The sequence below is a fragment of the Oncorhynchus mykiss genome, chromosome 21 (assembly GCF_057628025.1).
Source record: "Oncorhynchus mykiss isolate SJ-2025 chromosome 21, ASM5762802v1, whole genome shotgun sequence".
Taxonomy (NCBI): Eukaryota; Metazoa; Chordata; class Actinopteri; order Salmoniformes; family Salmonidae; genus Oncorhynchus; species Oncorhynchus mykiss.
Genome location: NC_143042.1, coordinates 35,700,154 through 35,727,881, shown reverse-complemented (window position 1 = coordinate 35,727,881; position 27,728 = coordinate 35,700,154). Strand labels below are relative to the sequence as shown.

Below are 27,728 nucleotides of genomic sequence, written 5' to 3'. Positions count from 1 at the left end.
TGCTCGCCTGTTACTTGAAATGCATTCCAAGTGACTACTTCAGGAAGCTGGTTGAGAGAATGCCAAGAGTGTGCAATGCTTTCATCTCAAATATAAAATATATTTAGATTTGTTTAACACATTTTGGGTTACTACATGATTCCATATGTGTTATTTCATAGTTTTGAAGGCTTAACTGTTATTCAACATTGTAGAAAATAGCAAAAGTAAAGAACCCTTGAATGAGTAGGTGTGTCCTAACTTTTGACTGGTGCTGCGTATAAAACATAGCAAAATCTGGTTTTTACCGTACAAGAGTGGTTGGCCAATAGTTTGATGTCTGTCTGGATCGCCACCGTGGATATAGGCTCTGACCAACCAGGAGAGAGATAGAGACTCATAATCAGTCTTCTAAATGAACCCTACCATAGCCATACCACCAGGAGATAGACGACTTGAAAATGGGATGGATATTTAACAACGCTTGGTGAGTTAGGTCAGTATGAAACCACAAAATCTATGTTATAGTTTAAAGATCATCAGCCATGGTTATGGATATACATAACAATGACATGAAAATAGGATGCAAAAATGGTATTAACAGCCTACCGTGGACCTTCAGAGTGATGGTCTTACTGCCAATCTGACCTTTGTCCCCTTCACCTGTCATAGTTTAGATCCCCTGAATCTTGTCAGTTCTCTGACTGTTAAACTGAAGTGTGGTGTTCATATTTAGTCTCCCCTCGAACTGGGATCCAGGTGAATATACAACTTCTGAGTTGAATTCTGCAATATCATTTCACACATTATAAAGGCTAAATATATATTTTTTTAATAATTCTGACATCAATCGATGGTTGCACACTGTATTACAATGATCTTATTACTGTATAATGAATTATTCATGTAGTACAATGTAGCAAGTGTTGTAATTACCTATTGTTACACTCTAATACTTGTTACAGTGTGACTGTAATACTTGTTACAGTGTGCCTGTAATACTTTTTGCAGTGTGCCTACATGAAAAATGACACAATAATAAACTGTAAGCAAAGTCCTATCTATTCAATAATAGATTATAATGGATTGGATTTATATAGCGCATTTCCAGGTTTCGTTTATGCTGTTCGTGGCACTTTGCATATTTTCACTTTATATCTTTACGTATCTGAGTGTGTGAGTCCTTTTTAACTTCATTAAAGTCCACTCCTCCCCCACATTCAGTAGAACAGGATGAGATGACAGGAAAAGAGAAGTGGGGGTGGATCTGATTACCCCTCCTCAGCTCACAAGTACAAATACCAATGTGTTTAATGTGTAATTATTCACCAGAAATGCATCATATACTGCATGGGCAACATTATAATTACATATCAGTCTGAAGTAATGTTTTATAAACCCTTACAACAACAAAAAAGTCAATGTATTAAGAAAGAAACACTGTTAGAGTTCATTGAAGTATTAAAGACATAACTGCAGTTATCCTAGTCTGGCAATGTATCATATTATGTAATAGAAACAATCATTTTAATGGATGACAGCCATTAGGCACAGGGTCATAAGATCTGTTGCGTTCTAGAAGCACTGCAACAGCTACTGACCCAACCACACCATTGGCACTCATTCATAACTGCAGAATACACACATCATGATATGTTCCTGAATATAGGTATTATGTAGGTGTTATCAAACAGTAATAAATCAATTGTTTTGAGTTATCCAACCAATCACTGATGACTAGGCATTCTACAGTCAACACACACCATGTAAAGACCAGCAATGAAGTTAGAGAAAGCTGACGGTTTTCCTTACTTTATCATTCAAGCAAGCTCATGCAGTAGATCCTGTTTGGGGATGATTCTACCCTCTTGGTTTCACATTAGAATAAGGAGACCATTGAAAAGACCCTAAGCAGCCAACTGACTAAAGTCAGTAAGTGGTTATCCATTTAGGCAAGACAGAATGTATCCTGTTTGGCAAGAAAGCACATTCAATACAAAGCATGAGCAGGAGAAAGTTTTTTTTTTTTACAACTTCTCGGTCAAGTTTAATGGTGTAGTGGTGAATTAAAAATGCTCTGTTACATACATTGGGGTGTGAACTGGACCAAGACATGACATGCAAACTTGAGGCTCTGAAGGCCATTGGGAATTTTCACTCCAGGACAAAGATCCTGGCAAGGGTAGCCAAGTTCCTGGATATAGAGACTATGAAGACCCAGGCAACATCTCTGATACAGTGCCAGCATGACTAATCTTGTATCTCATGGTTCAGTGGCATAACAACAAATCTGAAGGACAAACTTCAAACGTCCCAAAACAAACTAATGAGAATTATGCTAAAACTAAGCCATATTTTCAACTACCTCAGAGTCTGATGGTGATTTGTTGTTCTCTCTCCAGGCGTAACTCCTGGACCCTCTACATCAGTCCTAGTAGGAGTGGTTGTGGGCCTGGTTGTTGCTGGTGTTCTACTGGCCTTTCTCCTAGTACTGCTGTGTCTATATAAAAAAGCCGAAGGTGAGACTTTTATCAATTCTAATTTATATTTTTGGTTAATGTTTAAGAGAAAAAGGTCTAATTACAAAAGTTTAAAACAGTAACGACTTGATACAGTTTAATAGTATGCATTTCTCATTACAGATTCATGTTGCAACATAATGTTCTCGTGAGTACACCTGCCTTTCAACTACGTTCCTTTTCATACAGTAAAATATAATCTGTGTGTTTCATGACTCTCTCTCTCCCTGTAGGCCCACCCAGCCCCAGAGCACCAACCTGGACCTCCAACAGGACCAAGGATCTACCCAGGGCCAGGCTCCTGATGCTGGGTATAATAATCTGCAGCATGGTCAGTCTCTCATCCCAGACCACTGTCACTCTCCTCTCTGTAACTTCACGTACTGACTTTTCACCATTCACTATATTTACATGTTACCGTACTCTATGTCCCTAGGCAAGCTGATGGAAAACCAACCTATTAATCTTTCTCTCTTCTTTGGCCAACAGGTGGCGTCTAACATCTATGATACAATCACACCCTCAGACAGTAATGACAATGGTACTGGGAAAGGGGGATAACTAGTCAGTCGTACAACTGAATGCCTTCAAATTACATACGTATTCCGCATTTAACCCAACCCCTCTGAATCAGAGAGATGCGGTTGGCTACCTTAATCGACATCCACGTCTTCGGAGCCTGGGGAACAGTGGGTTAACTGCCTTGCTCAGGGGCAGAATGACAGATTTTTACCTTGTCAACTCAGGGATTCGATCCAGCAAACTTTTGGTTACTGGCCCAGCAACCTTTTGGTTACTAAGCACTAGGCTACCTGTATGTTCAATTTGGCATGAATACAGTGTAGAGTTGTTGCAGGTGTTCTTCATATGCATACTAACAGTAAGTAGAGATATTAGTGTATGACCTGTATGTTTCAGATGCTGGTGCTGCTACTGCTGGACCAAGTGATGTGATGTACAGATTCAACACAGAAAGTTGGACAAGAAAAAGAAAAGTAACTCAACTGTTACGAATTCATACAAAATGTAGCAGTGTTTTTTACTCATCCAATGTGATAAAAACAAACAAATTCTCTCCCCCTCCTTCTTTTGGACAGCTGATCCAAAAGAAAATCCAGTCTATTCTGAGGTCAAGACAGGGAAGACCACAGGTATAAGACCCATTCTACAGGTTGGCAGTCAGTGAAATCTAAATGTGTGATTTTGGAGTTTTGAAAAAGATGTAGAATATTCAATAAGCTAATTCCTTAATTTGTTGACTGGAAATGTCAATTTTCAGCAGCAACTGGACTTGTTGATGTGACCTATGCTGAGGTTGACCTTAAACAGAAGGCCAAAGCCAAGAAGAAGAAGGGTAAGACTGGACATCCCTCCTTCCATATTCCCTCTATCATAACCTCACACCTCTGACCCCATATTGACTAGCTGCATAATATTCTGTATATAACTGTTATATTATTCTGATGTTTTATCCTCACCCCTGACAGAAACATCAACCCCACCAGAGGCAGATTCAGTCTATTCTCAATTGAAGCCAGGTACAGCCTCAGGTAAGACTAATAGCCATGTGCTATTGATACTTAATATGATACTAATATGGAACTAATGCTCTGATATCAAAGTATAATGTAGCTATTTAAAGTATGTTTCTTTGTTTAATTCTTAAGAGTTTGTTTGACTGCATGTCCTAAACAACTTTGTGTGGTGAAATGTTGCAGGTACTTGAGGGGGCAGGGATGGAGGGATTGAGCAATGGAGGGATGAAAGGATGGAGGGATGGAAGAACACACCAGAGGAGGAACCTGTAATATGGCTTTTGTACGCTCAAAACACACATACACAAACACACACGCAATAACACCTTGTACATTAAGGAGTTCTTACCTATTTTATTTACTTATTTTGTTGTATTTAAGCATGGTTTAATTGTGTTTTATTGTAACAGCTTTTTATTATTATAAGGTGTAATGATGTTGGATCTTATCTGCAGCTACAGTAATTGTATCTGCTTTGTATTGTGTATTGAATTGTGATGTTGATTTCTATCTGTCATTCAGATGATAGAATAAAATATCTGTACATGAATTTCCAAAAAGTATTATTCACGTTTTCTTCTAATGGCCTGTACTTTTACAATATCTTTGCGTTGAGCTTTATTAATAAACTATTTTTTTCCACCAGATGGCATGAGTGCTTTCTTACAGTAAATGGATATTGTCGCTCTCTCTAATCCCCCCTCTCACACTCTCTCTCCCCCCTCACATCATCAACTTTTCCATAAAACCTCATTTGATCATACCTCCTTTCAGCCTAGTATAGATCTCAGACTCCACAATGTGTGAGTTAAAGGGACAATCTGAAAATTTCTGCATCCATTTTTGGACTTAATTACATCTACCCATTGAATCTTGAAGAATACAACATAAATGCCCCAAGAGCAAAGGTCAAATGCTGCACCCCATCAACTGAAGACCCTTTGAGATTTTCAGAATTACTTTTTGGGGAAGAGTGTGCCTGAAAAAAATAGTTCCTCTCTGTTGTATTATGTCATATAATAGGGGTTCTGAGAATCTAGTAACCTACGTATGAATGACTACCATTTCTCCCATATTGCCTCCTCATCCTACAGACAGGTCATGACGATTAATGACATTAGTGGTGTATGACTCTGACTGCTATTTTCAGTGTCCCTGCATGGTCTGGAAGGTCACTGTTCCAGTTAGAGGGTTTCTGTGTCTATGTGTTTATGTTTGTGGTCAGACAGACAGCCGGCAGCCAGGTCATTGTCACTGCTCCTGAGAAACATTCACAGGAAGTGGCATCACCACAAGATGTTACCTGAAACGTAGAAGGGGGGCCTCTATCAGTAACCTGAGACCTACTGCCTTCCGATAAAGTTGGTAGGTGTTTCATGTCCCTCAGCCACACTGACCAATGAGCATGCAGAAGAAGTCATGCAAACACTTCTGCAGGCATATGACGCCAAGAGGAAACTGCACCGACACTTATGACATTCTTGCTCTCTCTAATCCCTCCTCTCACACTCTCTCTCCCCCCTCGCTCTTAGTCTTTCTTTCTCTATCTCGCTCTCTCTCTTCGCCTGAGCCCTCTATCTACCTACTTGCTCTTTCTCTGCAACATTGAGTGGTCTGCTCATAAAGTAACAAAGCTACCGGTATCTGTGAAACACCATGGCCGTTAACCACACAACCAGCAGCAGTAGGAAACACATGCTCCAAAACCACCCCCATCATACTGATCAACACAGTGACAGACCCCAAACACACCCACGCTTCATCTTCTAACTCTCAAGCTGAGTGAAGGGGTATTTTCAGAGAGCAACTATAGAATGTGACTTCTTTTTCAGCTAACATACAGGAATTATTTTATAGAACAGCAGCCCTCATCAAAATGAAGTCTCTGCTCTTTCTCTACTCTTTCTTCTCTGTGTGTTTTGGATAGTCAACTGCTAGCTATCAGTGAAAGTGATAGATAATGACATAAAGCAAGAGGAAACTGTCATACAACACCTTAAAGAGATGTCTGGTGGTCCCTTCTCCTGCTTCTCCAACCTGGGAATACTACTTCTCCTACTCAATAACCTCTAACTATGTTAAGTTTTGTACCTATTTTTTATTTTATTTAACATTTTAAACACAATAAAACCACAATACATCCATCAACGAGGATGACACAAACAAGTTTAAATACATCCCCATTGTGGTCCTCTTGAAAACACAAATATACACAAGATAACATGTGTCGTGTGTTTGATATGATCAAAGTTGAAGACTGATATTTTATCAAATCAATTCTCTGTAATTATTATTACGTCATTACAGTAATCATGTCAATTTAATTAACTAAGAAGTCGGGGCACCACGGAAAATCTTCCTTTTGGGAAGGAAGGCTAAGGAACGTTGGTCTTTAACGGACCTGGGAAGCTATTCTCACATAAATACATACTGTATGCCACAAACAATCGCTCAATCGGAAAACTAATGCACTCTATTTACTTGAAGCTGGTGGTGTGATGCTCTGGTTTTCCCTGTCCTTTGTGGTATCTTCCAGGTCGTCTTATGGTCACGTGGTCTGAGAGGTTCATCTCACTCTGGAGAGTCGCCTGTTCAGGGGCAGAACGACAGATTTGTACCTTGTCAGCTCTGGGTTTTGAACTTGCAACCTTCCGGTTACTAGTCCAACGCTCTAACCACTAGGCTACCCTGCCGTGGATATTACTGTAGTCCGGTGTCCTGTCCCACCTTGGCTAATGATGTGAGGGTTTATGTTTCCTAATGTTCAGTGTAAGGCTCCTAGACACCTGCCTAGAGGGAAGTTACAGCCCCTCCCCGTTCCACAGCGGCCTTGGTCACACCTTTCTGTAGACTTTCTTACCGATCTTCCTCCGTCACAGGGGAACACTACGATCCTGGTCGTTGTGGATCGGTTCTCTAAGTCCTGCCGTCTCCTCCCTTTGCCCGATCTTACTACGGCCCTACAGACTGCGGAGGATATAGTGTCTGATCGGGGTCCCCAGTTCACTTCCCGGGTTTGGAAGGCGTTCATGGAGCGTCTGGGGGTCTCGATCAGCCTGACCTCTGGTTTTCAACCCAAGAGTAATGGGCAGGTGGAGAGAGTGAACCAGGATGTGGGCAGGTTTCTGTGGACGTATTGCCAGGACCGACCTGGAGAGTGGGCGAGGTTCGTCCCATGGGCCAAGATGGCTCAGAATTCACTTAGCCACTCCTCCACGGACTTGTCGCCGTTTCAGTGCATGTTGGGCTATCAGCCGGTCCTGAGAGAGAATAAAGTAGACGGGACGCGTCAAAATGTTGATTTATGACCCTATGTCCGGATGACGCGTACATGCCCAAATATGGGCATCCGGACAGGACATCCTGTTCCTGTTGTCATGTGTTAGAGGGTGTGTTATTTTATATCTATACTGCATCTATTCCTTTGAAGTTGTTATGATGATTGATGTGTGGGGACCTGGTTGAACTGGGGGGGGGGGGGTGTGTTTGAACATTTCAAAGAGGGTGACCCCACACCCACCCTATTTTTTTGCCCTTAGGGTTGTTGTCTTCTATGAAGTAGGAATGTCCGGGGGGGGGGGGGGGGGGGGGTTGTATTTGCGGCAGAGGCATTACAAATAAATCCCAGAACAAGACATGCGGCCCCAGAACACTAGCAGGTATATTTCGTAAGCTCTTTAGGATGGTTTTACCATTTATGAAGAGAGGCCTCAGCATAGCCAAACCACATTTAAAATCAGCTGCTAAAAATATAGTAAGTGAGGTTGTAGCCAATGCTATGACCAGAAGGGCGTCACCAGATGCCGAGCATCAAGAAGGCTTGGGGCTTATGATGTTGTCTCGAAGACCACAAAAGAGACCTCCGGGTATAAGGCGCAGGCTTACCCCTAAAAAGCGGAGGTTAACAGTTAAAAGAAACTCAGGAAGTCAAAGACGTGGTAAAGTGAGGAGGTCTGGACCAAAAACGACAAAAAGTATACTCTGCTGTATTCTCTAAAAGAACAAGCAACATGGCTCTTATACACCGCATGTCCTCTGAAGCTATAAAGACAGCTCAATCTTTTCACGGCCCCCTTAACCCCTTAATAAATGGCTCCATATCCATCGGATGTGTACCAAACTCACTAAAAGTGGCAGTGATAAAGCCTCTCTCGAAAAAGCCAAATCTTGATCCGGAAAATGTAAAAAAACGATCAGCCTATATCGAGTCTCCCATTCCACTCAAACATTTTAGGAAAAGCTTAACCTTATTGAAGGAATATAAAATATACGAAATGTTTCAGTTTGGTTTTAGACCCCATCATAGCACTGAGACTGCACTCGTGAAGGTGGTAAATGACATTTTAATGGTGTCAGACCAAGGCTCTGCATCTGTGCTCGTGCTCCTAGATCTTAGTGCTGCTTTTGACATCGTGGATCACCAAATTATTTTGGAGAGATTGGAAACCCTAATTGGTCTACACCAGTGGTTCCCAAACTTTTTATAGTCGCGTACCCCCTCGAGCACCAGGTTCAGCGCACTCTCAAATGTTGTTTTTTGCCATCATTGTAAGCCTGCCACACACACACTATACGACACATTTATTAAACATAATAATGACTGTGAGTTTTTGTCACAACCCTGCTCGTGAGAGGTGGCAAAGATCTCTTATAGGACCCCGGGCACAAATAATAATTGTCTGACCTTAGTTCCTTTTGTATGTCTTTATTTTAGTTGGTCAGGGCGTGAGTTGTGGTGGGCATTCTATGTTGTTTTTCTATGTTTTGTTCTGTTGTTATATTTCTATGTGTTTGGCCTAGTATGGTTCTCAATCAGAGGCAGGTGTCAGTCGTTGTCTCTGATTGGGAGACATATTTAGGTAGCTTGTTTTCTATTGTGTTTTGTGGGTGGTTGTATCTTGTGCTAGTGTTTTCACCATACGGGACTGTGTCAGATGTTTGTTTGTACTTTTTGTTATTTTGTTCAGTGTTCTGTTGATTTTATTAAATATATCATTATGGACACTTACCACGCTGCACATTGGTCTGATCCTTGCTACTCCTCCTCTGAAGAAGAATTCCGTTACAGAACCACCCACCACTCAAGGACCAAGCAGCGTGGTAACGGGCAGCAGCAAAAATCTTGGGACTCATGGACATGGGAGGAGATTCTGGACGGCAAGGGACCCTGGGCACAGGCTGGGGAATATCGCTGGCCCAAGGCAGAGCTGGAGGCAGCGAAAGCTGAGTGGCGGCAATATGAGGAGGCAGCACGGCAGCGCAGCTGGGACGAGAGGCAGCCCCAAAAATGTATTGGAGGGGGCACACGGGGAGTGTGGCTAAGTCAGGTAGGAGACCTGCACCAACTCCCCGTGCTTACCGTGGAGAGAGGTGGACTGGGCAGGCACTGTGTTATGCCGTGAGGCGCACGGTGTCCCCGGTGTGCAGGCATAGCCCGGTGTGTTACAGCGCAGCGCCTCGTATCGGCCGTGCTAGAGTAGGCATCGAGCCAGGTGCCATGAAGCCGACTCAGCGCATCTGGTCTCCTCGGGCCGGGGTACATGGCACCAGCCCTATGCATGGTGTCCCCTCGCCGCACTGGCCTGGCTACGGGGAGTATCCAACCAGGTGGAGTTGTGCAGGCTCGGTGCTCGATACCTCCAGCGTGCTTCATTGGTCTGGTCTATCCGGTGCCTCCTCCACGCACCAGCCCTCCGGTGGCAGCCCCCCACACCAGGCTGTCTCTCCGGGGCTAGGGTCCCCAATCCGGGGTCGGTGGCGAGGGTCGCCACTACTAAGGTGCCACATAAGTGGGCCGAGACTATGGCGGAGTGGGGTCCACGTCCCGCTCCAGCGCCACCACCGTGGTAAATGCCCACCCAGACCCTCCTCTATAGGTTCAGGTTTTGCGGCTGGGGTCCGCACCTTTGGGGGGGGGGGGGGGGGGGGGGTACACTGTCACGTTCTGAGCTTAGTTCCTTTTTTGTCTTTATTTTAGTTGGTCAGGGTGTGAGTTGGGGTGGGCATTCTATGTTGCTTTTCTATGTTTTGTTCTGTTATATTTCTATGTGTTTGGCCTAGTATGGTTCTCAATCAGAGGCAGGTGTCTGTCGTCTCTGATTGGGAGACATATTTAGGTAGCTTGTTTTCTATTGTGTTTTGTGGGTGGTTGTATCCTGTGTCAGTGTTTTCACCATACGGGACTGTTTCAGATGTTTGTTTGTACTTTTTGTTATTTTGTTCAGTGTTCTGTTGATTTTATTAAATATGTCATTATGGACACCTACCACGCTGCACATTGGTCTGATCCTTGCTACTCCTCTGAAGAAGAGGAATTCCGTTACAATAATACAAATCAATCATTTTGCACCTTATTCAACCATCTTACATATAAAACCTTATTTGTTCATTGCAAGTTGTGAATAACTCAAACAGGTTTATGAAAGGGGTGTGCTTGAAAGGATGCACATAGCTCTGGCCATATACTCTTATAACATCCACCTGGCACAGCCAGAGGAGGACTGGCCACCCCTCAGAGCCTGGTTCCTCTATCTATTTTTACATTTCTCTATACAATTGACCATGTTAGGTAAGTCTGTTTTTGTGGGATTGCAAGAAAAAGCAGACAGTGAGATCAATAATAAAACAAAACTATAGTTTGATTTTGGGATAAGGTACAATAACAAAATGGGTAAACATTTTAAAGACTAAACATTTGATTTGTGTAATTTCCTTCATAACAGATAAACCCCAAGCTGTCCTAAGTGTCTCTCCTCAGTGGCTGAACCCTGGAGACTCAGTTACTCTGAGCTGTGGGGTTAAAGAGTAATCTACAGGCTGGAGGTTCTTCTTGTACCAAGCTGTTTCCTACACGGCTTGGTTACTCTCCCTTTTGGACAGGTCCTATTCTGTAGATCCTCTATCTGGCAGTGGGACTACTGAAGACTCCTACACTCTGATCCCTGCTGGTCCTAGTCACACAGGAGGATATGTGTGTAGAGCTGGGAGAGGAGACCCAGTCTATGACACACTCTACAGTGAACTTCAGTTTTTCTGGTCAGGAGGTAGCTAACTGCATTGAAACTGCATTTAGTCATATTTAAGTCACCCTTGTGTGTATATATAACCACTGTAAACGTTTGACTTGTTTCAGATGCGCAACCTTCAGTATCTCTCAAAATAAGACCTAACAGAACTCAACACTTTACCTCAAAGTCTCTCTCACTAAGCTGTGGGGAGAAGGGGAACTCTACTGAATGGAGACTGAAGAGATACAGAGAGAAAGCAGTGGAGTCAGAGTGTGGCTCTAACTGGGGATCAATAGCAGAGTCCACATGTACCATCAGATTCACACGTAAAAAGGACAGTGGAGTTTACTGGTGTGAGTCTGGATCAGCAGAGTACAGTAATGCTGTCAACATCACAGTGGATGGTACATCTGTTGTACAACAGTGACTAACCTTTTTTACTTTTCAATGTATGATAATGATGTTCAATTCTGAAACTGAATGAACGTATCTTATATAAAATGCAAGCTCATAAGAGGTTAATATATTGTGAGTGATTACTCAAGATTTACAGTTTAATGTATATATTATTTTACACAGTTGGCCCTCTGATTCTGGAGAGCCCTGCCTATCCCATGACTGAGGGAGACTCAGCTGAGCTGTACAAATAGATATCAGGAAACAAACCCGAACCCCAAGGTTAATTTCTACAAAGATGGAGTACTCATCAGGAATGAGACCAATGGAGAGAGAACCATCCCTGCAGTGTCCAAGTCAGATGAAGGCTTCTATAAGTGTAAATCTAATGAAGGAGAATCACCAGAGAGCTGGGTGACAGTGAGAGGTGAGAAAATGGTCATGATCACATTACCTTTTCATAATATCTGTGGTCATCAGTCATTTGTTGTGTTAAAAAGCATACTGTAGGTATGGTTACAAGCTCAGACTGGTCATCTGATCTCAAATCAGTTGTCAAATATATATTCCCTTTGTCCACTACTATTTATTTTCTACAACTACCTCAGAACCTGATGGTGATTTGCTGTTCCCTCTCCAGGTGTAACTCCTGGACCCTCTACATCAGTCCTAGTAGGAGTGGTTGTGGGCCTGGTTGTTGCTGGTGTTCTACTGGCCTTTATCCTGGTACTGCTGTGTCGACATAAAAACGTCAAAACTGTAAAGACCTGATATAATCGAATACAATTCTCATTGCAGGTTCTTGTTGTAACAGGACATTCTCGTGAGTACACCTGTTTCAACTATGTTCATTTTCATACAGTAAAATATAAGCTGTGTGTTTCATGACTATCTCTCTCCATGTAGGAACCCTCAGCTCCAGAGGACCAACCTGGACCCCAAACAGGACCAAGGATTTACCCAGGGCCAGGCTCCTGATGCTGGGTATACATGTCTGCAGCATGGTCAGTCTCTTAGTCCAGACCACTGTCACTCTCCTCTCTGTAACTTCACATTCTGACTTTTCACCATCCACTTTGTATACAACATGTTACCGTACTCTATGTCCCTAGGCAAGCTGAGGGAAAACCAACCAACTCATCTTTCTCTCTCTTCTTTGACCAACAGGTGGCGCTAACATCTACGATACAATCACTCCCTCAGACAGTAATGACAGTGGAACTGTACACTGTACGTTATGTTTAGCATGAATACAGTATAGAGTTGTTGTTACAGTTGTTCTTCATATGTTTAATATTACTAGCATACTAACAGTAAGTGTATATATTAGTGTATTACCTGTATATTGCAGATGCTGGTGCTGCTACTGCTGAATCAAGTGAGGTGACGTACACACAGATTCACCTCAAAAAGTTGGAAGAGAAAAAGAAAAGTAATTCTCAACTGTTACATAAATTAATACTAAATGTAGCAGTGTTAATTTCTCATCAAATTTGATAAAAACTTACAAATTCTCTCTTCCTCCTCATCCTCCTCCTCCTCCTCCTCCTCCTCCTCAGAAATGCCAGCTGCTCCAAAATAAAAGCCAGTCTATTCTGAGGTCAAGACAGGGAAGGCCACAGGTGAGACCCATTCTATAGGTTGGCAATCAGTGAAATCTAAATGTGCGATTTTTTAGTTTCAAAGAAGATGTAGAATATGCAATAGGCTAATTCCTTCATTTGTTGACTGGAAATGTCAATTTTCAGCAGCAACTGGACCTGTTGATGTGACCTATGCTGAGGTTGACCTTAAACAGAAGGCCAAAGCCAAGAAGAAGAAAGGTAAGACTGGACATCCCTCCTTCCATATTCCCTCTATCGTAACCTCACACCTCTTTGACCCCATATTAACTAGCTGTATAATATTCACCCTTATTCACCCTGATAATATACACACCCTGATCTGTTTCACCTGTCTTTGTGATTGAATCCACCCCCCTCCAGATGTCACCCATCTTTCCCATTATCACTTGTGTATTTATACCTGTGTTCTCTGTTTGTCTGTTGCCAGTTCGTTTTGTTTCTACAAGACTACCAGCGGTTTTCCCTCTGCTCCTGTCTCTCGATTGTTCCTGTTTCCTTGTTTTCCCAGTGTTGACCATTTTGCCTGCCCTGACCCTGAGCCTGCCTGCCGCCCTGTACCTTTGCCCCACCTATCTGGATTACTGACCCCTGCCTGCTCTTGACCTGTCATTTGCCTGCCTCTGTTGGATTAATAAACTGTTGTTACTTCGACGTTGTCTGCATCTGGGTCTTACCTGAAACGTTATACTATGAACTGGCCAAGACTGACGCAGCAGACCCGGGGCCAGCTGCCCAACGCCATCTTCTCCCAAGGAGCCACCATCAGCACACAAGGATTTGCTTCATGGCCCAATGAAGGGGGTCCAAACGTTGGCTGAACCCCATGATCGTGTATTGGACATTTTGCCTGAGCAATTCCGCAATTCCGCTGGGAAACAGCCTACCATGGTGGAAACCTCACAGCCCCTCAGTAACTCAGCTGTTAACCTCTCTGGCGCAGGCGTTCCGCTAGCAACCCACCTCGACAACACCGGGTGAAATTGCAGAGCGCCAAATTCAAAATACAGAAATACTCATAATAAACATTCATAAAAGATACAAGTGTTATACATCGGCTTAAAGATGAACTTCTTGTTAATCCAGCCGCTGTGTCAGATTTCAAAAAGGCTTTACGGTGAAAGCATACAATGCGATTATCTGAGGACAGCGCCCCACTTACAAAAGCATACAAACATTTTCAAGCCAAGTAGAGGAGTCACGAAAGTCAGAAATAGTGATAAAATTAATCACTTACCTTTAATGATCTTTATCTAGTTGCAGTCACAAGAGTCTCTGTTACACAATAAATGTTTGTTTTGTTCGATAAAGTTCCTCTTTATGTCCCAAAAACTCAGTTTTGTTGTTCAATAATCCACTGGCTCAATGGTGGTCACATGCAGGCGAATACATCCTAATAGTACCGGTAAAGTTCTTCGAAACGTGTCAAACGATGTTTAGAATTAATCCTCAGATTGTCTATTGTCTAAATAATCGATAATATTTCAACCGGACAATAGCGTATTAAATGGAAAGGAAAAAGAACGTAGGGCGCGCAATCGGTCACGCGCGCAAACCAACTCTGCTTTACTCTACAGTCCACTTACAAAATGTCTCATTCTTCCTCATTTTTCAGAAAACAAGACTGAAACAATGTCTAAAGACTGTTGTCATCTAGCGGAAGCCATAGGAACTGCAATCTGGGTCTTAACCGATTACATACTGTGTAGGAATTCAATTGAAAACAACACACATCAAAAATTTCCCACTTCCTGGTTGGATTTTCCTCAGGTTTTCACCTGCCATATCAGTTATGTTAAACTCACAGACATTATTGTAACAGTTTTGGAAACTTTAGAGTGCTTTCTATCCAAATCTACCAATTATATGCATATCCTAGCTTCTGGGCCAAAGTAACAGGCAGTTTACTTTGGGTGCGCTTCTCATCCAGATGTCGAAATACTGTCCCCAAACCATAACAAGTTTTTAAAGTGTCATCTCATTGGTCACTCCACCTTCTCGGGAGCCCCGCTTACCTCCCCCGTAAGCTTCAATGGAGAGCCGAGCACCTGTCGGGTGTTTCTAACTTAGCGTGCCCTCATCTTCGAGCTTCAGCCCTCCTCCTTCCCCTCGGATTGCTCCAAGATTGCCTACCTCATTACGCTGATGTCCGTGAGTGCTCTCACCTGGGCTACCGCTGTATGGGAACAACAGCCGGCCATATGCGTTAGTCTGGAGGGGTTCGTGGGAGAGGTGAATAGGTGGGTTTTGATGCCCGTTCTCCGGGAGAGAAGCTGCTCGGAAGAAAATCCAGCTTCGGCAGGACTCCCTTCAGTGTGGCAGACTATATGGTGGATTTACGCATGTTGGCAGCGGAGAGCGCTTCGAACCAGAAGCGCTGTTCTATATGTTCCTGCACGGTGTCTCGGAGGAGGTCAAGGACGAGCTTGCTGCTCGGGAGTTACCTACGGATCTCAATTATCTCATCGCTTTGACCATCCGAATCAACAGGCAATTACAGGAACGACGGAGGGAGAGGAAATTCGATTTCACTCACACGTCCAGGGATTCCACCTTGCCTCCGAGTCATCCCGGAAGTCCCCGACGGTCCCGTTGCTGATAGAACCCGAGGCTTCCCGACCTCCCCGGAGAGTCACCGAAGACGGCTGAGTCACCGCTTTCCGAGCCTATGCAACTAGGCAGAGCTGGGCTGTCGCCAGCAGAATGGCAATACAGGATCAACACTAAGAGTTGTCTGTATTGCGGGACACTTGGTCATTTTGTGTCTTCTTGTCCTTTAAAAAGACTAGGTTTACCGGTAGGGGCAAGTACTCCGGTGGAGCATATGGAGAACTTTTCTGCTTTCCTTGCTCGTAAGCCTTTTCATGACATTCTGCTGTGGGGAAATCAGTCTAAATCTCTCCGGGTCCTCATTGACTGGGGTCGCTGAGAGCTTTTTGGACGCTACCCTGGCTTCCGAGCTGAACATCCCCACTCAGCCCCTCTCCATTCCCATGGATGTTAGAGCACTGGACGTGCGCTCCATTGGCCGGGTCACTTATAATACCACTCCTTGTGTCAGGGATCACAGTGAGACTATTACATCTCTGCTCACCCAGTCTCCTCAGATTCTTGTGGTTTTGGGATTCTCCTGGCTCTGGTAAATGATGTTCTCCGCGACATGTTGAACCAGATCGTCTTCATTTACATTGATAACATCCTCGTCTTCTGCCACTCCCCCGAAGAACACGTGCTCCACATCCGACAGGTTCTTCAACGCCTGCTGGAGAATCAGCTGTTAGCTGTTCTGGCAGAGAAGTGTGAGTTGCATCGCGCCACCATCCCCTTTCTGGGGTACATCATCTCCGCTGGGAGTGTCAAGATGGATCCCGGGAAGGTGAGAGCGGTAATGGATTGGCCCCAGCCTGGGGTTCGCCAACTTTTATCGTCACTACATCCGGGGTTACAGCACCCTGGCTTCCCCCCCGTCAGCACTCATCTCCCCCAAGTTTCCATTCACGTGGTCCCCTGCTGCATTCTGGGACCTCAAACATCGCTTCACCACTGCTCCCCACCCATTCAACCACCGCCTAAACGCCACGGAGAAAAATTACGATGTGGGGAATCGTGAGCTTCTCGAAGTAAAGATGGCTTTGGAGGAATTTTTCCAAGTACAAGCTGTTATTTACAAAAAACACCCCCCACCCCCCCACCCCTTGTCTTACCAGGTAGCATCTCTGTTCTGCCGGTGCATGGAAAATCCCGCCAGCTCTATATTGTCTGTTTCTTCATTCAGCCACGTCTCGGGGAAACATAAGATGTTATAGTTTTTCATGTCCCATTGGTAGGATAATCTTCATAGTTGGTCATCAATTTTATTGCACGTTAGCAAGAAGAATGGAAGGCATTGGGAGTTTATTTGCTCGCCTACGGATTCTCAGAAGGATCCTCGATCTGCGTCCCTTTTCCGACGTCTTTTCTTCACCCAAAAAGCATGGATCTGGGCCTGTCCAGTGAAAGCAGGATATCCTTCTCGTCAGACTCGTTAACCTCTAGCGTCGAGCAAACCCATATCCGGGAGCATAATCATAGCCTCAAGCTCATTACCATAACGCAACGTTAACTATTCATGAAAATCGCAAATGAAACGAAAGAAATATATTCACTCACAAGCTTAGCCTTTTGTTAACAACACTATCATCTCAGATTTTCAAAATATGCTTTTCAAACAAAGCTACACAAGCATTTGTGTAAGATTATTGATAGCCTAGCATAGCATTAAGCCTAGCATTCAGCAGGCAACATTTTCACAAAATCAAGAAAAGCATTCAAATAAAATTGTTTACCTTTGAAGAACTTCGGATGTTTTCAATGAGGAGACTCTCAGTTAGATAGCAAATGTTCATTTTTTCAAAAAATATTATTTGTGTAGAAGAAATCGCTCCGTTTTGTTCATCACGTTTGGCAAAAAAAAAAATCTGAAAATGCAGTCTCTACAACGCCAAACTTTTTACCAAATTACCTCCATAATATCGACAGAAACATGGCAAACGTTGTTTAGAATCAATCCTCAAGGTGTTTTTCACATATCTATTCGATGATAAATCATTCGTGGCAGTTGGGTTTCTCCTCGGAAGCAAGCGGAAAAATACACGCAGCTGGAGATTACGCAATAATTGCGACGGAGCACACCAAGCGAGCACCTGGTAGATGTAGTGTAAAATGGTCAATCTTCCAATGATATGCCTACAAATACGTCACAATGCTGTCGACATTATGGGGAAACGACAGAAAGTCTAAGCTCATTCGTGACCCATTCACAGCCATATAAGGACTCATTGGAACACAGCGCCTTCAAAATCTGGGGCACTTCCTGTTTGAAATGTGATCTTGGTTTCGCCTGTAGCATCAGTTCTGTGGCACTCACAGACAATATCTTTGCAGTTTTGGAAACGTCAGAGTGTTTTCTTTCCAAAGCTGTCAATTATATGCATAGTCGAGCATCTTTTCGTGACAAAATATCGCGCTTTAAACGGGAGCGTTTTTTTTATCCAATAATGAAATACAGAGTTCCAAGAAGTTAAAACCTCTTGAGTGTAGGGGGCAGTATTTTGATGTTTGGATGAAAAACGTACCCATATTAAACTGCCTATTTCTCAGGCCCAGAATGTAGAATATACATATAATTGTCAGATTAGGATAGAAAACTGTCAAAATATTGTCTAACAGAACTGATATTGCAGGCGAAAACATGAGGAAAATCAAACCAGGAAGTGGCTTCTATTTTGAAAGCTCCATGTTCCATAGCCTGCCTTCGCTCCTTTTAAAGGGATATCAACCAGATTCCTTTTCCTACGGTTTCCCCATGGTGTGAACAGTCTTTAGGCATAGTTTCAGGCTTTTATTTAGAAAAATGAGCGAGAAAGATCACATCACGTCATTGTATGGCTGGGTGCCAGCAGCATTTTGTATGCGCAACAGCATGGAGCATCCATTTTCTCTCTCTCTCTCTGAAGAAGCTACATTCCCAGTTGATATATTATCGATAATATATTGCAAAGACAACCTGAGGATTGATTATAAAAAACGTTTGACATCCTCGATCATTACGGATACTATTTTGAATTTTCATCTGAAATGTCGTGACCGCTCGAGCCTGTTGATTTCTGAACATATCGCGCCAAACAAATGGAGGTATTTTGGATATAAAAATAATCTTTATGGAACAAAAGCAACATTTATTGTGTAACTGGGAGTCTCGTGAGTGCAAACATCTGAAGATCATCAAAGGTAAGCGATTTAATTTATTGCTTTTCTGACTTTCGTGACCAATCTACTTGGCTGCTAGCTGTTTGTAATATTTTGCCTACCGAGAGAGATGTGCTTACATAAACGCTTGGTATGCTTTCGCCGAAAAGCTTCATTGAAATCTGCCATGCCAGGTGGATGAACAACAAGCTAAGCTGTGTTTTGCTATATTGCACTTGTGATTTCATGAAAATTAAATATTTTTAGTAATTTAATTTGAATTTGGCGCTCTGCAATTCAGCGGTGGTTGACGAAAATGATCCCGCTAACGGGATGGGTGCATCAAGAAGTTAAAGGAAAAAGATTCTTCCAGTCCGTGGTGAGTAATCACTTTTCTGATGTCCAGAAGTTATTTTCGGTCATAAGAGGCGGAAACAGAAACATTATGTACACAATAAGATAAAAAAGAAATTGCAAAAAAATGTAACAAAATTCCACAATTGGTTGGGAGATTGTAAAACGTCAGCCATGTTCTTCGGCGCCATCATTAATTGCCTTTTAAACAGAGTATCTCCTCACCACGAAACGCCTCAACTCCAGGCAAGCTAGATGGGCCCTGCTGTTCACACGGTTCAACTTCTCCATCTCATATCGGCCGGGATCCAAGAATGTCAGGCCGGATGTGCTGTCTCACCGCTATAGCCCCATGGCTATTACCCAGGAGCCCGAGACCATCCTTCCCAACTCGTGCCTGGTGAAGGCACTCAGCTGGAAGCAGGTCAGGGAGGCGCAGTGATCCCAGCCAAGGGGGAGGGGTCAAGATAACTGAATGTTTGTGCCTGAATCATCCAGACTGGCCTGCCACCTGGGCTCCCGTTGAACCCTGGCTTTTGTGCGACAACGCTTCTAGTGGCCTACCATGGTCCCTGACGTCTCCGCATTCGTCGCCGCTTGCGCGGCTTATGCACAAAACAAGCCTCTTCGACAAGCTCCGGCTGGTCTCCACCAACATCTTCCTGTCCCTCACCGTCCCTGGTCTCATATCTCCCTGGACTTGGTCACGGGTCTTCCCCCATCTGATGGCACACCGCCATCCTGACTGTGGTGGATCGGTTTTCTAAAGCCGCCCACTTCATTCCTCTCCCCAAATTTCCCTCTGCCAAAGAGACGGCCCAGCTTATGGTGCAGCACGTCTTCCGGATCCATGGACTACCAGTCGGCATGGTCTCTGACTGGGGCCCTCAGTTCTCGTCCCGGTTCTGGAAGGCGTTCTGCACCCTCATTGGGTCGTCGGTCAGTCTGTCCTCCGGGTGGAATCCCGCAAACTCTTCCCCCCCGGTTAATCGGCCCGTTTCCCATTTCCAAAATCATTAGCCACTCTGCTGTTCGTCTTCTGTTGCCCTGGACCCTTCGTATGCATCCTAACTTTCATGTGTCCAGAGTTAAACCCATGTCTCACAGCCCTTTGTCTCCTGCCTACCCTGACCCTGAGCCTGCCTGCCATCTTGTACCTTTGCCGTACCTTTCTGGAATACTTACCCCTGCCTGCCCTTGACCTGTCTTTTGCCTGCCCCTGTTAGATTAATAAACTGTTGTTACTTCGACGTTGTCTGCATCTGGATTTTACCTGAAACGTGATAATTCTGTAAATAACTGGTAATATTATTCTGATATTTTATCTTCACCCCTTATAGAAACAACAACCCCACCTGAGGCAGATTCAGTCTCTTCTGAAGTGAAGCCAGGCACACCTGAGTGAAGGGGTAGAATGTGACCTATTTTTCAGCTAACATAAAATTATTATTTCATAGAACAGCAGGCCTCATCAAAAGGAAGTTTCTGCTCTTTATTCTCTGTGTTTTGGTTAGTCAACCGCTAGCTATCAGTGACAGTGAAAGACAAGGACATACAGCCAGAGGAAACAGCCAAAGCCTTAAAGAGATGTCTGGTGGTCCCTTCTCCTGCTTCTCCAAACAGGGAATACTACTTGTCCTACTCTCTAACCTCCACTATGATAAGTTCTGTCACTATTTTTATTTATTTCAACATTTTAAACAAAGTAGAACCATCAACGAGGATGACACAAACAAGTTTAAAAACGTATCCCCATTGTGGTCCTCTTGAAAATACAATAAAAGAAAAATACAGTAAACACAAGATAACATGAAAACAAAACACATCTCATCATTAGAGAGGAACCCGTAAAAGGAATAAAATAGATTACCAAGTAACGTTCATTGAAACAATTATACTTGCACAGTTTTAAAGCATTTTGCACATAAACCCTTTCTTAAGGTTTATCTTAAAACTCCCTAGTGTATTGATCGATTTTATATGGTTTGGTACACCATTCCATTCCTCTGCACCAGTGTTAAGGAAAGAGCTTTTTGCAGCCATGCTCCTATAGAGCAGCGGTCTCATATTGGCAACACTGGCTCTGGTGTGATGGCTATGAGAGTCTCTAATGAAATTAAAATAACCAGACAGGTAACTGGGGGAAAGGTCATGTATCACTTTAAAAAACATCAACAGTTTCATCTGCACCACCACCAGATCGCCTGGAAACTGGCGAAACTGTTTTGGGCCATTGGAAGTTTGTCCTTCTGTCACGGTCGTCCTCCTCTTCGTCTGAAGAGGAGAGGCGAGATGGATCTGAGGACCAATACGCGGCGTGGTAAGTGTCCATGGTGAATCTTTAATAAAGAAAGACTGAACACTATGCAAAAGAGTAACGAAAACAATAAACCAAATACGACCGTGAAGCTACAAAATGAGACCTGTGCTGACACAAGCCACTAACATAGACAATCACCCACAAACAAACAGTGCAACCCAGGCTACCTAAGTATGATTCTCAATCAGAGACAACTAATGACACCTGCCTCTGATTGAGAACCATACTAGGCCGAAAACATAGAAATGCCCCAAAACATAGAAAAACAAACATAGACTGCCCACCCAACTCACGCCCTGACCATACTAAATAAATACAAAACAACGGAAATAAAGGTCAGAACGTGACAGTACCCCCCCCCAAAGGTGCGGACTCCGGCCGCAAAACCTTGACCTATAGGGGAGGGTCTGGGTGGGCGTCTGTCCGCGGTGGCGGCTCTGGCGCGGGACGCGGACCCCACCTCATCATTGTCTTAGTCCGCCTTATTGTCCGCCTCCGTGGCTTTCTCAGCATGACCACCCCTCTCAATGACCCCACTGGACAGAGGGGCAGCTCGGGACAGAGGGACAGCTGCTCGGGACAGAGAGACAGCTGCTCGGGACAGAGAGACAGCTGCTCGGGACAGAGAGACAGCTGCTCGGGACAGAGAGGCAGCTGCTCGGGACAGAGGGGCTCCGGCAGAGGCGCCGGACAGGCGGGAGGCTCCGGCAGAGGCGCCGGACAGGCGGGAGGCTCCGGCAGAGGCGCCGGACAGGCGGGAGGCTCCGGCAGAGGCGCCGGACAGGCGGGAGGCTCCGGCAGAGGCGCCGGACAGGCGGGAGGCTCCGGCAGAGGCGCCGGACAGGCGGGAGGCTCCGGCAGAGGCGCCGGACAGGCGGGAGGCTCCGGCAGAGGCGCCGGACAGGCGGGAGGCTCCGGCAGAGGCGCCGGACAGGCGGGAGACTCCGGCAGAGGCGCCGGACAGGCGGGAGACTCCGGCAGAGGCGCCGGACAGGCGGGAGACTCCGGCAGAGGCGCCGGACAGGCGGGAGACTCCGGCAGAGGCGCCGGACAGGCGGGAGACTCCGGCAGCGGCGCCGGACAGACAGGACCACCTGCAGGGAGGAGACAGAGAGACAGCCTGGTGCGTGGGGCTGCCACAGGAACCACCAGGCTGGGAAGACCTTCAGGAGGCTTGGGGTTAAGAGGAGGCACCTGAAAGACCGGGCTGTGGGGGAGCACTGGAGCTCTGGTGCGCAACCTTGGCACCACTTCCCCAGGCTGGATAACCACTCTAGCCCGGACCGTCCAGAGTGCAGGCACAGGTTGAACCGGGCTGTGGGTAAGCACGGGAGATCTAGTGCTTACTACACGCACCTCTCCCTTCGGCTCCATTCCCACATTCGCCCGGCACGAGCGGAGCGCGGGCAGAGGACGCACTGCACCCTCCCAGCGCCCCGGAGACACAGCACGCAGAGCCGGCGCAGGATACCCTGGGCCAAAACTGCGTACCGGCGACCAGACCCGCTGAGCAGGCACCATACGCCCTGGCCCGATGCCCGCACTCGCATGACACTCTCGGGGGGCTGTCCTATAGCGCACCGGGCTATGGACACGTACTGGCGACACAGTGCGCTTAACCGCATAACACGGTGCCTGCCCAGTATCGCGCTGCTTATAATAAGCACGAGGGGTGAGCGCAGGTCTGCTACCTGGCTTAGCTCCACCCCTCGTGTGCCCCCCCCCCCAAAAAATTTGGGGCTGTCTCTCGTACCTGTCGCACTGCCGTGCTGCCTCCTCATATCGCCGCCGCTCAGCTTTCGCTGCCTCCAGCTCTGCTTTGGGGCGGCGATATTCCCCAGCCTGTGCCCAGGGTCCCTCTCCGTTCAGTATCTCCTCCCATGTCCAGGAGTCCTGTGATACCGGCCGCTGTTGTTGTTGCTGCTGCTGCTGCTGTCGTCGCTGTTTTCTACCACGCCGCTTGGTCCTTGGTTGGTGGGTGATTCTGTCACGGTCGTCCTCCTCTTCGTCTGAAGAGGAGAGGCGAGATGGATCTGAGGACCAATACGCGGCGTGGTAAGTGTCCATGGTGAATCTTTAATAAAGAAAGACTGAACACTATGCAAAAGAGTAACGAAAACAATAAACCAAATACGACCGTGAAGCTACAAAATGAGACCTGTGCTGACACAAGCCACTAACATAGACAATCACCCACAAACAAACAGTGCAACCCAGGCTACCTAAGTATGATTCTCAATCAGAGACAACTAATGACACCTGCCTCTGATTGAGAACCATACTAGGCCGAAAACATAGAAATGCCCCAAAACATAGAAAAACAAACATAGACTGCCCACCCAACTCACGCCCTGACCATACTAAATAAATACAAAACAACGGAAATAAAGGTCAGAACGTGACAGTACCCCCGCCCCAAAGGTGCGGGGGGGGGGTGGGTGATTCTGTCACGGTCGTCCTCCTCTTCGTCTGAAGAGGAGAGGCGAGATGGATCTGAGGACCAATACGCGGCGTGGTAAGTGTCCATGGTGAATCTTTAATAAAGAAAGACTGAACACTATGCAAAAGAGTAACGAAAACAATAAACCAAATACGACCGTGAAGCTACAAAATGAGACCTGTGCTGACACAAGCCACTAACATAGACAATCACCCACAAACAAACAGTGCAACCCAGGCTACCTAAGTATGATTCTCAATCAGAGACAACTAATGACACCTGCCTCTGATTGAGAACCATACTAGGCCGAAAACATAGAAATGCCCCAAAACATAGAAAAACAAACATAGACTGCCCACCCAACTCACGCCCTGACCATACTAAATAAATACAAAACAACGGAAATAAAGGTCAGAACGTGACACCTTCAGATTTTTTGTTATGCCACTGAACCATGAGATACAAGCATAGTCATAGTGGCACTGTATCAGAGATGTTGCCAGGGTCCTCTTGCCGGGAAATGTGTTCTGGAGTGAACATTCCCAATGGCCTTCAGAGCCACAAGTTCACATGTCATGTGTTGGTCCAGTTCACATCCCAATGAATGTAACAGAGCATTTTCCTTCACCGCTACACTATTAAACTTGACCAAGAAGTTGGAAGAGTTGTTCACTTTGTGTTTGGAACCAAACAGAATACATTATGTCTTGCCTAAATGGATAACCACTTACTGACTTTAGTCAGTTGTCTGCTTAGGGTCTTTTCAATGGTCTCCTTATTCTAATGTGAAACCAAGAGGATAGAATCATCCCCAAACAGGATCTATTGCATGAGCTTGCTTGCATGATGAAGTGAGGAAAACCGTCAGCTTTCTCTAACTTCCTTGTTGGTTTTTACATGGTGTGTGTTGCCTGTAAGCATGCCCAATCATCAGTGATTGGTTGGATAACTCAAAACAATTGATTTATTACTGTTTGATAACACCTACATAATACCTATATTCAGGAACATATCATGATGTGTGTATTCTGCAGTTTTGAATGAGTGCTGATTGTGTGGTTGGGTCAGCAGCTGTTGCAGTGCTTCTAGAACGCAACAGATCTTATGACCCTGTGCCTAATGGCTGTCATTCACTACATTTAAGGGGATATGGGACTGTATCAAATTATTGTTTCTATTAAATAATATGATACATTGTCTGACTGGGATAGCTGCAGTTATGTCTTAAATTCTTAAATGAACTGTAACTGTGTTTTTTTCTTAATTCAAGACAGAGGATTTTTCGTGTAAGGGTTTATAATTCTTTACTTCAGACTGATATGTAATTATAACGTTGCTCATGCAGTATATGATGCATTTCTGCTGAACAAATACACAGTAAACACAGAGGTATTTGTACTTGTGAACTGAGGAGGGGTTATCAGATCCACCCCCACTTCTCTTTTCCTGTCATCTCATCCTGTTCTACTGAATGTGGGGGAGGAGTGGACTTTAAAGAAGTTAAAAAGGACACACACTCAGATACGTAAAGATATAAAGTGAAAATATACAAAGTGCCACGTAAAGCATAAATGAAACCTGGAAATGCGATATATAAATCCAATCCATTATTATCTATTATTGATTATGTAGGACTTTGCATTGTAGTGTATTATTGTGTAATTATTCATGTAGGCACATTTTAACAAGTATTACAGTCACTCTGTAACAAGTATTGCAGTGTAACAATGAGTAATTACATCACATGCTACATCGTACTTACATGAATAATTATACAGTAATAAGATCATTGTAATATAGTGTGCAACCATTGATTGATGTCAGAATAACGTGTGTATTTGTGTGTTTCAGGTGTGGGTGTTCCTCTGATCATCAACAAGAGAGTGGGGGACTCCGTGGAGCTGCTGGCAGGCTTAGAGATGGGACATTTCAAATCCTTGGTGTGGAAGTATATGGGAAAGGATATTGCAGAATTCAACACCGAAGTTGTATATTCACCTGGATCCCAGTTTGTGGGGAGACTAAAGATGAACACCAAAAACTTCAGGGGATTTTCTACTTACAGTAAGACCATCACTCTGAAGGTCCACGGTAGGCTGTTATCACCATTTTTTTAATCCTATTTTGATATAACTCTTATTTATATCCATAACCATGGCTGATGATCTTTAAACTATAACACAGGTTTTGTGGTTTTATACTGACCTAACTCACGTGCTTTGTTAAATATCCATCCCATTTTCAAGTCGTCTTTCTCCTGGTGGTATGGCTATGGTAGGGTTCATTTAGAAGACTGATTACGAGTCTTTATCTCTCTCCTGGTTGGTCAGAGCCTATATCCAAGGTGGCGATCCAGACAGACATCAAGCTATTGGCCAACCACTCCTGTACGGTACGGCTGGTGTGCAACGTGTCCTCCTACCCCAACATTACCTACACCTGGGAGAGAGACAATGAGATCTACGGGGACGCCCAGCAGATTCACTTCTCTCTCTCACCAGCAGAGAGAGACATCAGTGTAAAGTGCAACGCCTCCAACCTAGTCAGTTGGAAAACTGCTTTTGAGATGGCAAAGTGTAGTAATGACACAACCACCCCAGGTACCTAGATATCATAATAATCCCTTCCATACACTTTTTAGTGTGCTTATACGATAATGTTGAACGCAATGTGATTACATTGGATGTACTGTACATGATATAGAGACATTCAGTCTTTATCATATTGTATAGTCTAATCGTGTGTGTTGTACAATATGTGACAGGACTGGCGTGGTATACCATCTACATCGGAATATCAGTGGGAGGCGCTGTGGTGCTGATCCTCACTGTAGCTGTGGCAGTCTGCTACTGCAGGGGCCAAAGTAACACAGGTATGTACAGCTTAGGGGCCTCAGCTATACTTAAGGTGACATTTCAGGTGGTTCTAGAAGTATTCTTCAGCTACTATGATTTTGGGGGGGATTTGCTAGAAATGAGAAAAACCCCTAATTAATTCATGGGTATGTTTGTTGATATCCCGTATAAAATGTTTCTGATTGGTTGATATTTTGTTCTTATAAAACACAGAAGATCTAATTGACAACACAATATATGCTGATGTTATGGACAACATAATAATTAGAGATGTAAGTATACATTGCCTTATTATGTATCTGAATGTGTTAAAGCTGTATGTACTGTATTGTAATGGGCTGTATTTTGATTCCAGACAAGATCAAACAGTCATCTAAACCCAGTATCCATCTATGAAACTGTCAATGATCTGGTTATCCCAAGATTGAACAAGGTAAGATATAAATGGTCATAATGGTAAAATGTCTGTGGTTGAATGGAAGACTATGTAGTCTACTTTGAGAATAGTCAGTACCTTTCTTGATGCTGAAATAGTTTCTTCTTGATTATCTGTCACATGTAGCTGCAGACTCTGTATGACAAGATCACATTTGGACGCCCAGAAGGCCCCCCTTTTCCCTACCAGGAAGTACTGTGAGCTGAACAGGATGAGGTCATAAGCTGGGCCTTCCATAGATGTGGAACCCTCTCCATCTTACAAGTGTATATTCTGTAGATAGGCCTAGATGTTGCTGTTTAATTTCATCACAAACTACACTATTTGCTTTCTTTTTCACCATTGTAATCTTCTCCCTTTATTATTTCTCATATCTACAGAATATCATAAGGCCTTATGCCTTTCTTTGAAGGTCTAGTTACAATTAGGAGATTCTGAAATGTCACTACATCTCTGAGCATGAGGACTTCCACTGACCGGCGCCGACAGAGATGGCCGCCTCGCTTCGCGTTCCTAGGAAACTATGCAGTATTTAGTT

General features: G+C 44.4%; 1 protein-coding gene and 1 pseudogene across 2 annotated transcripts; both read left to right on the top strand.

Moving 5' to 3' along the window:
- The first annotated feature begins 2,092 nt into the window (after positions 1-2,092).
- On the top strand, positions 2,093-13,431 carry LOC149973169 (uncharacterized; annotated as a pseudogene).
- A 7,212-nt stretch (positions 13,432-20,643) lies between these two features.
- LOC110500841 (SLAM family member 8-like) lies at positions 20,644-27,391 on the top strand. Of its 2 annotated transcripts, none has more exons than XM_090214527.1 (7): positions 20,644-20,798; positions 25,750-25,990; positions 26,230-26,499; positions 26,664-26,771; positions 26,968-27,026; positions 27,110-27,187; positions 27,317-27,391. In XM_090214527.1, exons 1-7 carry the CDS (start codon positions 20,727-20,729, stop codon positions 27,389-27,391), a joined length of 903 nt encoding a protein of 300 aa, XP_090070653.1. In that variant the 5' UTR covers positions 20,644-20,726. The 2 variants fall into 2 exon arrangements, with proteins under 2 accessions (XP_090070653.1, XP_090070652.1); XM_090214526.1 differs by having other exon boundaries at positions 20,644-20,799; positions 25,730-25,990.
- The last annotated feature ends 337 nt before the right edge of the window (positions 27,392-27,728 follow it).